This window comes from Lepidochelys kempii, chromosome 2 (genome assembly GCF_965140265.1).
Source record: "Lepidochelys kempii isolate rLepKem1 chromosome 2, rLepKem1.hap2, whole genome shotgun sequence".
Taxonomy (NCBI): domain Eukaryota; kingdom Metazoa; phylum Chordata; order Testudines; family Cheloniidae; genus Lepidochelys; species Lepidochelys kempii.
Genome location: NC_133257.1, coordinates 224,053,939 through 224,069,516, shown reverse-complemented (window position 1 = coordinate 224,069,516; position 15,578 = coordinate 224,053,939). Strand labels below are relative to the sequence as shown.

Sequence of the window (15,578 nt, the reverse complement as noted above, 5' to 3'; positions counted from 1 at the left end):
CTGTTGCTGTCACACTAAAGCAGGCTTTTTCCAGTGAGACTTATGTGCACATCATGACCAGATTGTGTGTGTGTGTTGGTGATGTGTGTGAAACAAAAATTATGTTAAAAGATCCAAATTTAGGTTTCAAAGTTAAGCACTTGAAAGTTGGGAATTGCCAGATTTATGGTTACCCATACCACCTTGTTTCTTTCCCCTTGTGCCCTACATGTGGCAGGGGTCATGTAGAAAAAGTAGCATGTGATCATGTAAGTAAAGACAATACCATAATGCATAAACACAAAGCAGCACTACAAGCTGGTCATTACCAGTTTCCCCTATAATGGAAACTTTAAATTTGTAAAAAGAAAAGGCGGACTTGTGGCACCTTAGAGACTAACCAATTTATCTGAGCATAAGCTTTCGTGAGCTACAGCTCACTTCATCGGATGCATCCGATGAAGTTAAGTGAGCTGTAGCTCACGAAAGCTCATGCTCAGATAAATTGGTTAGTCTCTAAGGTGCCACAAGTACTCCTTTTCTTTTTGAGAATACAGACTAACACGGCTGCTACTCTGAAACCTTTAAATTTGTAGTATTTATTTATATGTGTTTCTACCTGAACTTCTCGTAGTGCTTAGGGGTAAAATTCATCCATTCCTATGTAGATGGGCAACACAAGATCTATGCACCATGTAAATCCACTTCAAGTGTTATATTGGCTTGGGGCTGGTCTTCTATACAGGGCAGCATTTCACCCTTGGTCAGTTACAAGGTTACGTATATGAACATTAATCCAAATATGTACAACAAACCTTCACAATTCCAGTCAGAAAAAGTTCCACCCCATCAATCCCCTCTTTCCCAATCAAAGCTCTCCCTCACCCAGAAGCCTGGGGAAACAGATGAATCTTTAAAGGAACATTTAAAAGAGTAACTTCATTTTTATAGCCAAATAAAATTCATTCCTACAAAATCTGTATAGAAAACAGCTGTGCTGTTAACATAAATTTAACGTTATTCCATCTTGGTTCAGTCCTATAAGGTAGTCCTGCAATTAGTGCTCAGTACCTTGCAGAATCATGTCCATAATTAGATAGATGCCTTTATTTTAAAATCTAACTCTCTAACACTTCTTGGCTAAAATAGAACACTTTAGTTGACCGGATGAACTGTTTATAACTGTTGTCTTTTTAGTTCTCTTGGTTTTAGTTGGACATATATGTACAAAACTCTATAGGTGATTTCAGCCCTACTTGCAGAGGAGCTGCTGAAGATCTTCTGAAACATCTAAATTCTGTGTAAATACCTTAACTGGGGTTTAAGTGTCGTGTAAGGCTTTGCACAGGCTCTCTGTCTTGAGGAGTGGGGACACAGAATATCTTCCTTGGAGAGTAATCATTAATCAGGTAAAATTACCATTAAAGACTTCAGAGTTTGGTCCCCAGGGAGAAATTTACTGGGTGTGCATATTTTTGAGGCCACACTCAGGCAGAATTCCCACTGAAACTAAAGGGAATTTTCCTGAATTAAGGAGTGTAGCCTGGGATCCAGGGTTTAGTATTACTGGAATAAATCTTCAGAAACAGGAAGAATGGTATAAAATGGAAAAAGCTGATTATCTCCAAAGTGGTTTAAAATGCCATGGGATAATTTAACAAAGGAGATCTGCTTTTTTTTTTAAGTACATCTAAACAAAAAATATGCAACATGTGGACTTTGCTTTTAATCAGGCTTCAAAAACAAATCTCAGAATTGTTGCTCATGATTGTGAGTGTGTTTATTTATACACACAGTTACTGCAGGAGTCCTGGTTTACTTTCACTTCCAGGAAAAATGCCGTTTGTATTCCTAATGGAACACCACCGCTCTGTTTGCATTTCCCCCCTTCTAGTCATCACATTGTTTTATTTTAAACTGTATTATTTCCACTGAAAAACTGTAACCTGTTTTCTGCCAGGGTGTTTGAAACCATGGAGCTTTCATTTGTGGAGATTACCTTAAATCCATCTGAACAATAGACACCTGCTGTCCTTGTTTATCTTAATAATAAATATATGAGCTCTTTGTCTGGTACCAGCAAAACAGGTTTGTGAAACTTTCTAAAGGCAGCAGTCTGACATGTTGCTGTACATTAATAATATGGCCACATTATCTGAAAAAAAATCTATTGTTCCTTAGTAATTAAATTATTAACGATCCAGAAAATGTTTTCTAATTAGCAATGAAAAGGCAGTAGATAAGGCGATTACAGACTTCAGCAGCATCGTACCATTTACAGTTATTTTTCATTGGGATTCTCTGACAAAAAATTGCTTTGCAGTCATTTAATTTTGGCATAGTATTATATAGGACTTAAATCTATCACGTATTGAAAGTAAAGGAGAAACTCCATACGTCAATACTTAGCAATAAATCTACATAAGAACACATGGGAAAAATAATTTCCATATGTATCTTGTAATGAAACCATTGATTTGTGTTGCTGCAAAGATAGCTTGGATTACCATCACACACTAGACTCAGAGGTATCTTCTACCAAGTCCCAGAGGCCCTTTTGATGCCCATGTTTGTTGGTCCCTAATTGGCCATTCCAGCCATTGTTGAATGACTAGAGGCATCATACCATGTGCTGGTCATACTGCCTGCACAGCACTCTCAGCCCCTGCTAAGAGGGAGTGAGAAAGTGGGCTTTGGAATAGAATCCAGGTGCCCTATGTGGCAATGCAAAGCTAGCAGTCTAGCCTTAGAGCTCACTGTATTTTTGTGTATTTTTATATTTCTCCCAATATAGCTTCCTTTCTTATACTGAAACAACAAGGAGTCTGGTGGCACCTTAAAGACTAACAGATGTATTTATACTGAACACACTCAAGGAGAGATGATAAAAAATGTGTATTAATTCTGCTTCATGAATTGGTTATTATGGTAGAAAGCAGTGGCATTTCTACTCAAAGGACCAAGTCAACTACAAGACACAACTGTGGTGAAATTCTGACCTTATTGAAGTAAGTGGCAAAACTCCCTTTGACTTCACTATTGCCAAGATTTCACCCCTCGTCTCTACCCTCTTGCTGAGGACAGGGAAGTTCAAAATATCAAGACAGTGTACTGATTCGTCACCTGGCTTGCACTCCAGTTGCTTGGTTCCCCTTAGGTTGGTACTGTGTTTATGTGTTATACTAGATCAGTATTTGTTATGTTATACATTTTATGTTCTTACCTACAGAAGTAATGATCACTGTGAAATGAGTTTCGTCCCGTTTTCCAGTCACATTGTTGTAAGCACAGCACATATAATCTACTGTTGTCTGGGCCACTTTTTCAGATACAACTTCCAGATGGGGTCCATATTTGATAACGTCTGTAGTATTGTCAGCCCTTCGGATCCAGGAGTAAGTATTTGGTGGATTTGAGTCTGCCGAGCAATCAAATAGGATAGCTTCTCCTATGTCAACCGTAAACACCTCCCCTACTTTCAGCCCTTTATCTGAATTAACTGTAAGTCCGTAAGGTCCATCTGCATTAATATGAACAACAAAAATGATCATAATGGAAAAAATTAAAATCAAAGAATAACCCTCAAAAATTCCAAGGATAAGTACAGCCTTAACCTTTCAAATGGCTGCCATTAGGTTCAATTATTCTGATTAAAAGGCTTCCAATTCATTTAATCTGTCCTTATTTAGATAGATTTGTAACAGTCTTATCACAAAAAGAAAAGGAGTACTTGTGGCACCTTAGAGACTAACAAATTTATTTGAGCATAAGCTTTCGTGAGCTACAGCTCACTTCATCTGATGTCCGATGAAGTGAGCTGTAGCTCACGAAAGCTTATGCTCTAATAAATTTGTTAGTCTCTAAGGTGCCACAAGTACTCCTTTTCTTTTTGCGGATACAGACTAACACGGCTGCTACTCTGCAACCAGTCTTATCACAGAAAACACCCACGTAATATTGATCTGTTTGGGTGAAATTCACCCAGACACTCAGCACCCAAGCAATGTTTAAAGCCCTCAAAAAAACCGTAGTGGGACTGAAGCAGCATAGGTAATGTAGTGTAATGAAGCAGTAGGCCTTCTTCTGGCTGTCTGTACAAGGGTGAACTGGACTCTTTCTACTTTAATGCCAAGGTTACTGGCATAGCTTATCTGTGTTTACACATAAAGATCAGTAAAATTGCACTGAAATATACCTATGTAAATTAGTATTTACCACACAATACTTGCTTATGGAACTATCCTCCCCTTAGTAAGACATAGCATGGTGTGTCTTACATAACTTCAGACAGTTGTTTTTCACAAATGATCCTTAAAGCACATGTTAACCTTCCTCTCATCCCCCTGACTTTTGCTGTGTTCACCGTTTAGTTCCTGGGTTTCCATTCTTAGTGAGCTTTCCCCTGGGCAAGGAGAGTTTTCCAGGAACCCAGCATAGGCACCTTTTCAGGGATCAGAAGACCATAGAGCTTTTTTTGTTATTGGGTCAGGCTCAAAGACAACTTCTTCTTTAAATGCAAAGCAAAACGTTCAAAATCTACTAATTTTAAGAATGAACTTGCTTTTTTGCTTTTTGAAACCATTCAGTAGTTCTCACCCAACCCATTACTCTCACTGCCTTGGGCTTTACATTCTCTCAAACATAGTTTCCATTTAAAGGCCCTTGTCCCCCTTGCTCCATTTGGAGATTGTCAGAAGCAGAGGAATCAGAAACCTCTGTCTAGGTCTAAATTTGTTCTAATAGTTTCTCACAAGCCCAGAAGAAGGAAATCTCAATTTATAGAGCCCTGCACGGATACAAAATTTCTATCCACATCTGATCCGTAAACATGGTCTGTGGATATTTGTGGATATCTGCAAATTTGCAGGGCTCTACCAGTTGATCTCTTGAACTCAGATTTCCCACATAGGTCAGCAGTTTCTGCTGCAGCAGCCACACCACCAGACTAATAAATTCTCTCCCAGTGTTGTATAGATTTATTTCTGAATGAAGCTATTTATCTAAGTGCTTTGTGATGTATTATTATTACAATTAATAGACAAATCAAATAATGCTAATGAATAGGGATGATCAAAATAAAGAACCTTTTTGATTCTGAGTGCAACAGCAGAATAATTCCTTCCTGGGATCCTACATTCTCCACTTCTCTTTTCCAGTATCGTTCTCAGCAGAAATGAGTCTCATGTTTCAGTGAAGCCTGTTTACTAAATGACTTGTAAAATAATAAATCACCTGTTCTTAGTAACAATTTACTACTCTGTGGGAACACTTCCAATTGCTCATATCACCATGAGACTGTTATCCATCTAGTTTCTGAGCAGATGGCAGGTATTTACCGTGAGTGACCTTTTTTATCACACACAGTAACTCCCCCGCAGCAATGGCATATGGTGCATATAGACCCTGAGGCCTGTACTGGATTGTTATTGACAACTGCTAACTCAAACACAAAAATTTTGTGAACTACTGGCAGAGAGAGGTTAATCTGAATTACCTGACTTGAAAACATAACTCACTGAGTTTGACCGCTAATTAGGGCATGGGAAGTAGTACAAGAATATTGGTCTTTCTTAGCCATTGGCTCAAGTTTTAGAATTTTGCAAAATCTTATCTCAGCAGAGCAAAAATAAAATCAAGTTTTTCGTAAATGAAAATTTTTCATAACATGCTTAGTAATGTTTTTTTCTGTTTTAAAAATACTTTGTTTTCCAGTTTTTCTCAAAAACATCAGCTAATAAAAAATAAATCTCTTTCAAACACTTTGACATAAAGTCACTTGGGAATTTCATTTTTTTTTCATGAAAATCAGTTTTTGTTTTCAACCAGCTCTCACACTGACAAGAGAACCAAGATGCCACCTGATTCTGAAATAAACCCCAGCATATAGGAAAGTGCTGCATGGATGATATTTTACATCCACAGAACATTAAAGCCCATGACTCATTGAACTGGTGTTATTGCATTGGTGTAGGAAGGTTGTCAGGACATCCCTAGATATAGTGGTTCTGAGCCTTGTCCCAGTGTTTTGTTATCTCTCTGTTCAATGTGTATGTACCATTCATTTCTCATCAAGGTCCGAAAAGTGGTATGGGCAACCCTTTCAGAAGTACAGGCACAGGCAAAGTGCACAGTGGAGATAAATAGACAAGCTGTTTTTTCTCCCTCAGAACAGAAATTATTAAAGAGCCAGGATTGGTTCTTTGTCTTTACAGCCTACCACCATGGGTACTCCACTTGGTGTGTGAGGAAGCTCTATTCCTCCATAATGGAACAGCTACCTCCAGCTCCTTCATCTTCATCTCAAAGAAGTGTAAGTGCCTTTTGTCAGGTTCAAAATGTAATTGCTCTAATATTTTGGTTGGGGTTTAGCTAGAGTGATGTTTCCCATAACTCATTTCATCCATAAACTCCATATTTGATTAACTTTACTAGTTTTCTCATGCTGTTTTGGAATATGCATCCAACACCTTGAAAATCAGTGGGTTTGCTTAGACTCAGTTTAAACGTTTTTTTTAGTAGAACATTTCATAGCAGGATCCTTTATCAGTCATAGTTTTGCCATTATCTAATCAACTGCATAACTTTAGTGCATTATTCCTTGTCCAACATGATCTGTTGTCTTTTTTTGTTACACCATTACAGGTATACTCTAGGCCCTGATCCTGCTAATATGCACATGCTTAATGTTTATGCACATGAACATTCCCTTTCAGTCAAAGGGGATTACTCACAGGCATAAAGTTAAGCATGTTTATTTGCAGCATCAGAAACCTTGAGTGTTAGACCTTCAGGAGAGGGACTTTGGGCCTGAAACTTTGTTCATTTACACCAGTGTAAATCAGGAGTTATGCCTTTAATGTCAGTGGAGTTACATGAGTGTGAAAGTAATGTAAGTTAAATCAGAATCAAGTCTCTTGATTTTTTTACATATGCTTGTGAAGCACCATGCACATCAATAATGCTATAGACATAGTAAAAGGTAACGATAACTATTAGAGATGGTCTGAACCAAAACCTGAGATTCAAACACCGATGAACTTTGTGGGAGCTAGCCCCTCTTATTATAATGGGCTGAGCAAAACCCATCGATTTGAAGAACTCTGCACTTTGAAATCCCAACCTCAATCCTGCAGCTCAAGCTGATCTTTAACAACTACATAAACTTTAGCAAGTTCTACATTATATTCTCATGGAGAGGGTATAGATGGACTGTTAAAGACCAATCTACCATGAGTGAAAGCCAAAATATAAACTTGAATCAACTGCTTTGTGCCCATTCCATTGAGGCTCTCTCTCCAGGAAGCTCATTTAGAGAAAAGTATGCACAAATATTTTATATACTCACAAAATATAGTTGGTGCAATTATCTCACTTTCCATTGTGCTCACAGGATTGGTTGCCAAACAGCTGTAATTCCCAATGTCTTCTTTCATGACAGGGACAATTAAAAGTGTGTCATGGTTTGAGGAAAAGGTGTAACTAGAACTGGCATGCATAGGTTTCCCATTTTTCATCCACTGGTAACCTACCCTTGTACCTTTTCTAACAGTACAGGTTAACGTCATGTTCCCCACATACTCCACTACTCCCGAAGAAGGTTCGATTTGTACAACTGGCTTTGTGACAGGAACTGTAAGTTAAACAGATATGAACAGTTATAAACAAGATTTGCCATTTATATTAGGAGAATATGTTATTTACTGCCCAGGTGATATAAATGGCATTTGTCATCCTTTTAAGAAAGTACTTAGATTTCAAATTTTATACTGCTAAAAATGAAAAACAAAGGGTCCTATCCTTAGCTGGTCCAAATGGGCATACTTCCAGTAACTTCACTAGCTGAGGTTATGACACAATAGCTGGAAACAAATATTCCATTTTAATTAAAAGAATTAATCAAGTTCATGCTGCATGCATTTTTCCATTTCCTGCTCTTCTTTCTCTGTGCATGTATAACTCCCGCTCACATGAATGGAAGCTACATATGTAGGAGAAGAACAGATCCATATTCATATCTACCTATTGATCTAGAGGAAATGAACCACTTGATGAAAGTGAACCACATGAGCCTCTATTTAGGGCCAAACTTGCCCCCCAAACCTTATTATCTTCTTTGTTGGGTTTTGGGCCACCTGCCTACCACCCTCCAGACAACATGAAATCCTGAGCAGACAGCTGCCTCCAGAATTTTCTCAAAGTCAGGTTTCCAGGTACAGAAAAAAGCTCATGCAAAAGTGAATGTAGGCTCAAGGTGAGTAAGGGTGGCAGAACTGGGCCTTATGAAAACAGATTATTTCTTGAGATCACTATAGTTCATTTAATTTCATAGTAGTTATATGATGCCTACAAACCCAGTTTAATATACTCCCAGGATTAATAAGGAACCAATCAATAAATAAAATTTGTTGAATAATTAACCATTGCAGGTTTGAAAATAAGCATAAAATGACTTGAGTGAGTTGATTTATTCATACACAGCCAGACTGAATCACACAGAAGTGTAGCTGGATTCCAGGTGATTAGAAACTTCACAAAAGTTGTAATTTTATTTGCAGCACTAAAATATGGTATTTTATTGACTTACCATCAACAGTGACTTGAATCTTTTGATTGGCTGATATTGTCCCATTTCCATGGACATTGACTTTTACAATGTAATTGCCTTCATCAGTGACATGTAATGGATTGATCATCAAAGATGCATTAGGTGGTATGAGGGTAAACTTGTGTTTATATTCCAGGTCTGGTACTACTGACTGATTCACAGAGCCGAGTAAATATTTGGGGATACTCTGAGGTTTCTCAAATAGCCATATTATCTGGATTTCAGAAGCTGTAGTGTTGAAATTGTAGTCAACTGTAAGATGGAGTGGTTGTCCTTCAATGCCATGTATAGTATGTGATGGTACTGTCAGCCTTAGCGCAGAACAAATGCCTGCATAAAAATGGAAAGAAAACAAAACTAGGAACACTGGAAATTCTAAATGGAAACTCTTATGGAGCTGTGGTTGTTGTGTTCTCAAAATGGTCCTGATCCAACTCCCACTGATGCAAATAGTAAGACTGGTATTGACATCAGCTGGAGTTGGATCAGATTTATAGCCTGATTTTCAAACCATTTCTCCTATCTTTTACAAAATAACACTGATTTGCCTTAAATTCGATGTCACTTTTCATCCTAAGCTAGGATATTTTTTAAAAGTTTGACAAAACTTAGAAATGGAGTTCTAAGGTTATTGTGTTTGTAATAATTTCCTTTGTTGAAAATGTTCCAAATATTTGTGAGACAAAGTGGGTGAGACAATATCTTTTATTGGACCAAATTGTTTTGATGAGTGAGAGAAGCTTTTGAGCTTACGCAGTGCTCTTCTTCAAGTCTGGGAAAGTAAGGGCAGGTCTACACTTAAAACACTGCATTGGTGCTTAAGAGCTCTCCTGTCAGTGCAGTAAATTCACCTCTGCAAGAGGTGGGAGACGCCCTGCTGTCGACATAGCGCTGTCTACATGGGGTTTAAGGTTGGTATAACTATATCGCTCAGGGGTGTGCATTTTCCACATCCCTGAGTGACACAGTTATACCAATATAGGTCTGTAGTGTAGACCTGGCCTAACTCAAAGTGTAACTGCTAAATACAAGATTTGAACAGATTGTTTCGTAGGAGTAGTTAACGCATATTTCAAGGGACGATTCAAGGTGAAGTGGTTTCCTCCAGTCATAGGGAGGAAAGGGAGGGGGAGAGAGCAGCTGGGAGGGGTTGTTAGTGGGTTATAGACTGTTGTAATAAACCATAAATCCAGTGTTTTGATTCAGTCCATGATTTTTAGTGTCTAACAAAGTTATGGCTATAAGTTCCCAAGCTCATCTTTTCAAAGTGTTGTGCAGGTTTCCTTTGACAATGAGGACTGATAGGTCAGATAGAGAGTGATTGTTTTTTGAACAATGATGAGGTGTTTTTGTCTTTTATCATTTTTCTGTTTGTATTCATTTGAGAGTTTAGTGATAGTTGCTATTGCTATTGGGGCATTTAGTGCACTGGATGAGGTACATCACATGTTGTGATAGGCATGTGTAGGACCCATGGATCTTGAAAGATGTGTTGGGAGGGGGTGTTGATCATTGTAGCAGTGAAGATATGTCTGCAGGTTTTGCGTCTGTTGTTCTGGCAGCATCTGGTGCTGCTTTGAGTTGGTGTGTCCTGATCTATAGGGAGCTTTCTTCTGATGATGGGCTTGGAGAGGTTGGTTGAAGGCCAGAAGTGAGGGCTCAGGAAAGATTTCTTTCAGGATGAGGTCACCATCAAGAATGGGTTTTAGTTGTCTCGTGATAACCCATATGGGTTCCACTGTGGTGTGGTAGGTGACAACTAGGGGTGTGTGATTAGAGGGGATTTTATATCTGCATTGAAGCAGGTTCTCTCAGGGTATTTGGGTGGCCTTCACCAAGCAAGGACACTCCCTGGGACACTCATGTGGTGGTCAGCAGGGTTGGAACATTTAGATCCGCCAGAGAGCTATGCATCCACCTCTGCCACTTGAGCTAACGAAGTACCTGATAGCAGTAGTAGGTTGTCATCCTCTCTGTGGATCAGCACTAGAGGTGATGAGACACTTTGTCAGTGGGTTTCACAGGCAGCGGCTAACTGCAGAGGAATGGTGAGCTCAGGAATCTTGGATTCCATTCCTGGGTCTGGAGGGGAGTGTGCTCTGGGGGCACACACTCTTCTGCCCATTTCCCTCAAGCTTGATCCCTTCTGCCCCTTTCCTTCCAACCTGTGGCTGCCTCAGTCCTGTCTCTTTCTCACCCTGGCTCCTTGTCCCCATCCCATTCCCCTAGGGTTACCATATTTGAACATTAAAAAAAGAGGACACTCCACGGGGGGGGGGGGGGTAGGGTATTTGCTCACGTTCCCCTGCCCCGCCCCAACTCCACCCTTCCCCACCCCAATTCCACCCCTTCCCTGCCCCATTGGACCCCTTCCCCAAATCCCCACCCTGGCCCCACCTCCTCCCCTGAGCGCACCACATTCCCCCATCTCCCTCCCAGCCACATGAAACAGCTGTTTTGCGGCGCAAGCACTGGGAGCAAGGGGGGAAAAGCAGACACTCTCTTTCTTGAATGATCAACTCTTCTTTGGGGAAAAATAATAATGGCAAAATCCCGGACATTTTTAGATATCTAAAAATTCCTCCCGGATGGCAATTTAAGAACCAAAAAGCCAGACATGTCTGGGAAAATACGGACATATGGTAACCCTACATTCCCCTCACCTAGCCATTCCCAGTCTCTACTCCTCAGACTCCTCATCCCCCCACTGGGTGGGAGGTGTGTGTTTACCCTGAGAAGTGGAAGATTGCTCCAAAGGCCACCCCCACAACTGGGTTATAAAGACTTTTTATGTAGAACAAAGGAAAATAAGAGACTTCTGAGTGAAAAATCCTTTTAGTATTGGAGTACAAAGAGAGGCAGGGACAGAGATAACAGGTGATCTTTAACTTGTCCACAGTTAATTCATGGAGAAAAGTGGCTCCTTACATCAGTTTGTGGAACACTGAGCCACAGTTGAGGAATACCCATTAGCAAAGCAGAGAGGAGATTAAGGAGACAAGATTTGTTTTCACTTTCAAGACAAAGGGCTGCAGGAAGATAGTCTGCTAGGGTGGGGCTCTCACAGGCTAAATGCAAAGTTTACTGTTCTCTCAAAGTATGCTCTGATGATTTGATCAGGTGTGGGAACAGTGTCTGGGAACTTCTGCATGGTCATGGGGAAGTGAGGACTGGAGAAGTTATCAGACAAGTTGTTTTGCCAAAGATTAATGTTTTATGGGAGCAATGCTGGGTGACTCTTGGCTTCGTAAAAATAGAGATCAACACTTCATCAGAGTACAGTCTGAAATATTAGAGCCATTTCAAACATTTATACTTCTAATTAAATTAAAGCAACAGAATCTTATTATGATCAAACTTTACATTGTTGTTACCCTGTCATATTCAAAGAGCTACTAAATATTATGTTGAATTGAAGTCAATGGACCAAATCTTTATTAATTTCTTATTGATGTTCCCATCAGGCTAAAGTCCCATTAAGTCTGCAGTTAACATGTCCCCAAAGATTCAAGTGACATTTTGTTTGACCTTTTGTTGAAGATAGGTTTCTAAATTACTTAGGCATTTTTGGAAGTTTTGCCTAAGTTCCATTAAAAGCCAGTGGGAATTCAGTTCCTAAGTCACTTTGATGCTTACTCATCACTTATATTGGGTGAATCCCAGGAATAATATACTATTGTTCACAATAATGATGGTATGTTTGATCGGTGAAATACCTCTAGTGTGGAAAAATGGTCTTCCAGGGGCTTGGAGTTACAGTACTAAATATGGAAGTTGGCCAAGATTTTAAAAAATTGCTTAAGTTCAGGCTTCTAAATCCCTTCAATTAATAAGTGGTACTTAAATAGATGGCCTGAGTTTCAAAAGTGTTGAAGCTCTGAATAGCTCCTATTAAAGTCAATTGGATTGCTGGATACTCGGCATTTTTAAAAACCAGGCTACTTATTTTATAGGGTACATCTATACTACAGCTGGGTGGTGTAATTCCCAGCGTGGGTAGACACACACATGCTGTCTTTGCTTGAGTGAGCACTTAAAAACAACAGCATGGCCATAGCAGCACAGATGATGGCTCAGGCTAACCACCCATGTATGTCCCTCGAGGGGGGTCAGGCAGGATTGTATTCAGGTGAGTAGCCCAAATCACTGCTTGTGCTGCCATGGCAATACTGCTATTTTTAGGTGCTAGCTTGAGCAGAGCTAGCCCATGTATGTCTACCTGAGCTGGGAATTACATGTCCCAGCTACTGCGTAGATATAGCCATAGACACCTAAAGCTGACTTAAAGCCTGACGTTAAGGAATCATTTTTGAAAATCTTGGTTGTCTGTTTAATCAGTCACTAGCATACAGTAGTTTTAATTTTGTTCCTGCCTGTAATATGGAAGATATCTTTATGAAACTCCTGGAATGCATCATAAAATGTAGATGGATAAAAGGAAATATTTTTAAAATGTCCTTGTTCTACAGAGCCACGAAATTTTACCTCATGCAGTAATCAAGAATATTCCAAACTTAAACATATTGCAATGTATAGCTTGCTAAATAATGCATGCATTTTCCCAGCAACACAGACCTCTTAAAACCAGCTTTTCTGTATTGACTGTAAACACGTTCAGTTTTACCAAAGTGACCTCTAGCTGGAACTCAAAGCAATCTATGTTTTGCTTCCATATCACTATTCAAAGTATTAGCAAGCACAACAGAATCATTGTTGACAGAAAACAAAGTATGCAGCTTTAGTTTAAATAAAAACCATGACTTCATATTCTGAGTTGACTGCATAAAATGCATGCATTTATACCTAGGGAGGTTTCATTGTTCTCTGGATTCTAAAGCACTAATCACTTTATCATCATAAAAAAAACTAGGTCTGTTTCTCAACTGCTTTGCATCCTGTGCAAAGTGTGAGTAAAAGGCTACCAGTTCTCAATGGATCATTTTTACACCCATTCTGCAAAAATGTAAATGCATTTACGTGGTGCAAAGCAGTGGAGTGTCAGATCCCTAGCATTTATGATGCCAGGAGTGCACACACATTCATAAATCCATAGATTCCAAGACCAGAAGAAAAAATTATGATCATCTAGTATGACCTTGTGTACAGCACGAGCCATAGAACTTCCCCAAAATAATTCTGAGCACATATATTTTAGAAAAACATCCAGATGCTTGGTCATTTGGGTCAGAGAGAGTGAGAGCACATTGTTTACACATTCTGTTTATAGGGCCAAATTCTGCAGATTCTGCCAAATTCCTAGAGCAAAATGTCTTTTGACTTCCATAGGAGTTTGGCTTGACTAGTATCTGAGCCAAAGCCCACTAAAGTAATTGGAAAGGCTGACATGGTATTCGGTGGGCTTTGGATCATGGCCTCCAGGGCAGGAAAATTTGACCCTTGTACTGATAAAAAAGGCAATTAACATATGACGAAGCTTATAAAGGTCTGTATCTGAGACTGTATGGTATGTATTAATACAGATAGAACAGCAAATAAGAAATATCAGCTTTTTGTATTCACCTAAAATATGGGTGTTGTTTTAAAAAACTCAAACCAATAATCTTAATTTTGGTGGCGAATGGTACTGGAAGAGCAGAACTTTGTGGGTGCAAATCTGCAGACCTGACACAAACTCTCCTTCACTCCAAATGCTGACTGATGAAATCTAGCAAAATAGTCTACAGTATATTGAGTTCACAAAGATATAGGAAAGCAATGTAAAGCAAATATCCCTTACATTTAGATTACATGAAGATACAATACTCTTGTAATGTTACATATTCCTTCCGCTGGAATCACATAAACATCTAAATAAAGCAGAAGTTAATTCTAAAAAGCTGTGGAAGAATTGTTGGAGAGATTAAAGTAGAATTTTATCTAATATCTAATCACAACAGACTCTTATGGAAGTACATTGGATATCCAATTTTATCCAAAATGCATGGCTGACAAATATCTGCTTATAAAAGTAACACCCAAGATACTAAACAGAATTTATTACTAACGCTAATACATTCTCCAGTTCACCAAGTGACAAAGTTAGTGGTTTTGGTAGTGGTTGTTACAAACCTCTTCAGCTTTAATAGCAAAAATATTTTATTTTCCTTTTATGCCAAAAATAAAATCATACTTATGCTAAATGGTGAATATTAGGAAAAAAAAAGAATCCTATTCTTTAGGATGTAAAACCTAAGAGTGCAAAAAAAGTCAAACTACAAGATATTTCCTTGAGATCCAATTTTCTGTGAAATCTTTTCCTCAGATTACTTGGAGAGGATTTTTTTTTTTGGGGGGTCAGGAACTTCCCTAATCAAAATATCATGCCAAAATATGTTTAAATTATACAGTCTCAATTTTAAATATTTACAATCAAGTATTATATGGAGGGATTAAAAACACAATACCTTCACTGTCAAGCAAAATAAAGCCACTTTCCAAACATGTTTTTGAACAGATAATAGCAACAACTGCCATGCTAAACCTTGACCTCACCCTGCTAACCTTTACTCATGGTAAATCCTTACTCAAATTAGTAAAGGTTTGCAAGATTGGTCCTAGTGAGAGCTAATTATTTTCATCTTTGTGGTGCAGTCATTAAAAAGAAAGTATAATGTACTGTACAGTATTTAGTCTACAGACTTTCTGCTTTTCTTACTAAAATAAGATCTACTATTGGGTTACAAACTTCTAGGCTGATTTAAAAAAAATCTGACAATTTAACATAGAAATTCCGTTAATTTTTTTAAGTATTAAAAATGAACCATATATCCAGAATGAAAAATCAACAGCCATAATAATACATACTGTATCTTACCTAAAAGCAGAAAATATATATTGCACTGTAAGTCACAAAATGTGCTGCTAAAGGGCTCCATGAAAGCATCCTGTCCCATGCAAATATCACCTTCTTCTCCGTGCTAAGTCAGTGCTTGGTCCAGCAGCTGCTGGTTTATTTGCCAGGGAAATCAGCAATGAGTTAACAGACCCTATCCTG

At 38.7% G+C, this 15,578-nt stretch overlaps 1 protein-coding gene across 3 annotated transcripts in view; it reads right to left on the bottom strand.

The window, feature by feature from the left end:
* The window catches only part of HEPACAM2 (HEPACAM family member 2), a 30,748-nt gene extending 15,170 nt beyond the window's left edge, over positions 1 to 15,578 (bottom strand). For all 3 annotated transcript variants that reach the window (XM_073333951.1, XM_073333953.1, XM_073333952.1), the window contains exons 1-4: positions 15,399 to 15,578; positions 8,564 to 8,914; positions 7,325 to 7,609; positions 3,203 to 3,499 (exon numbers count right to left, since the gene is read on the bottom strand). In XM_073333951.1, the coding sequence (XP_073190052.1) occupies positions 3,203 to 3,499; positions 7,325 to 7,609; positions 8,564 to 8,914; positions 15,399 to 15,477 (1,012 nt within the window). In that variant the 5' untranslated portion in view covers positions 15,478 to 15,578. The remainder of the gene's footprint in view (positions 1 to 3,202; positions 3,500 to 7,324; positions 7,610 to 8,563; positions 8,915 to 15,398) is intronic.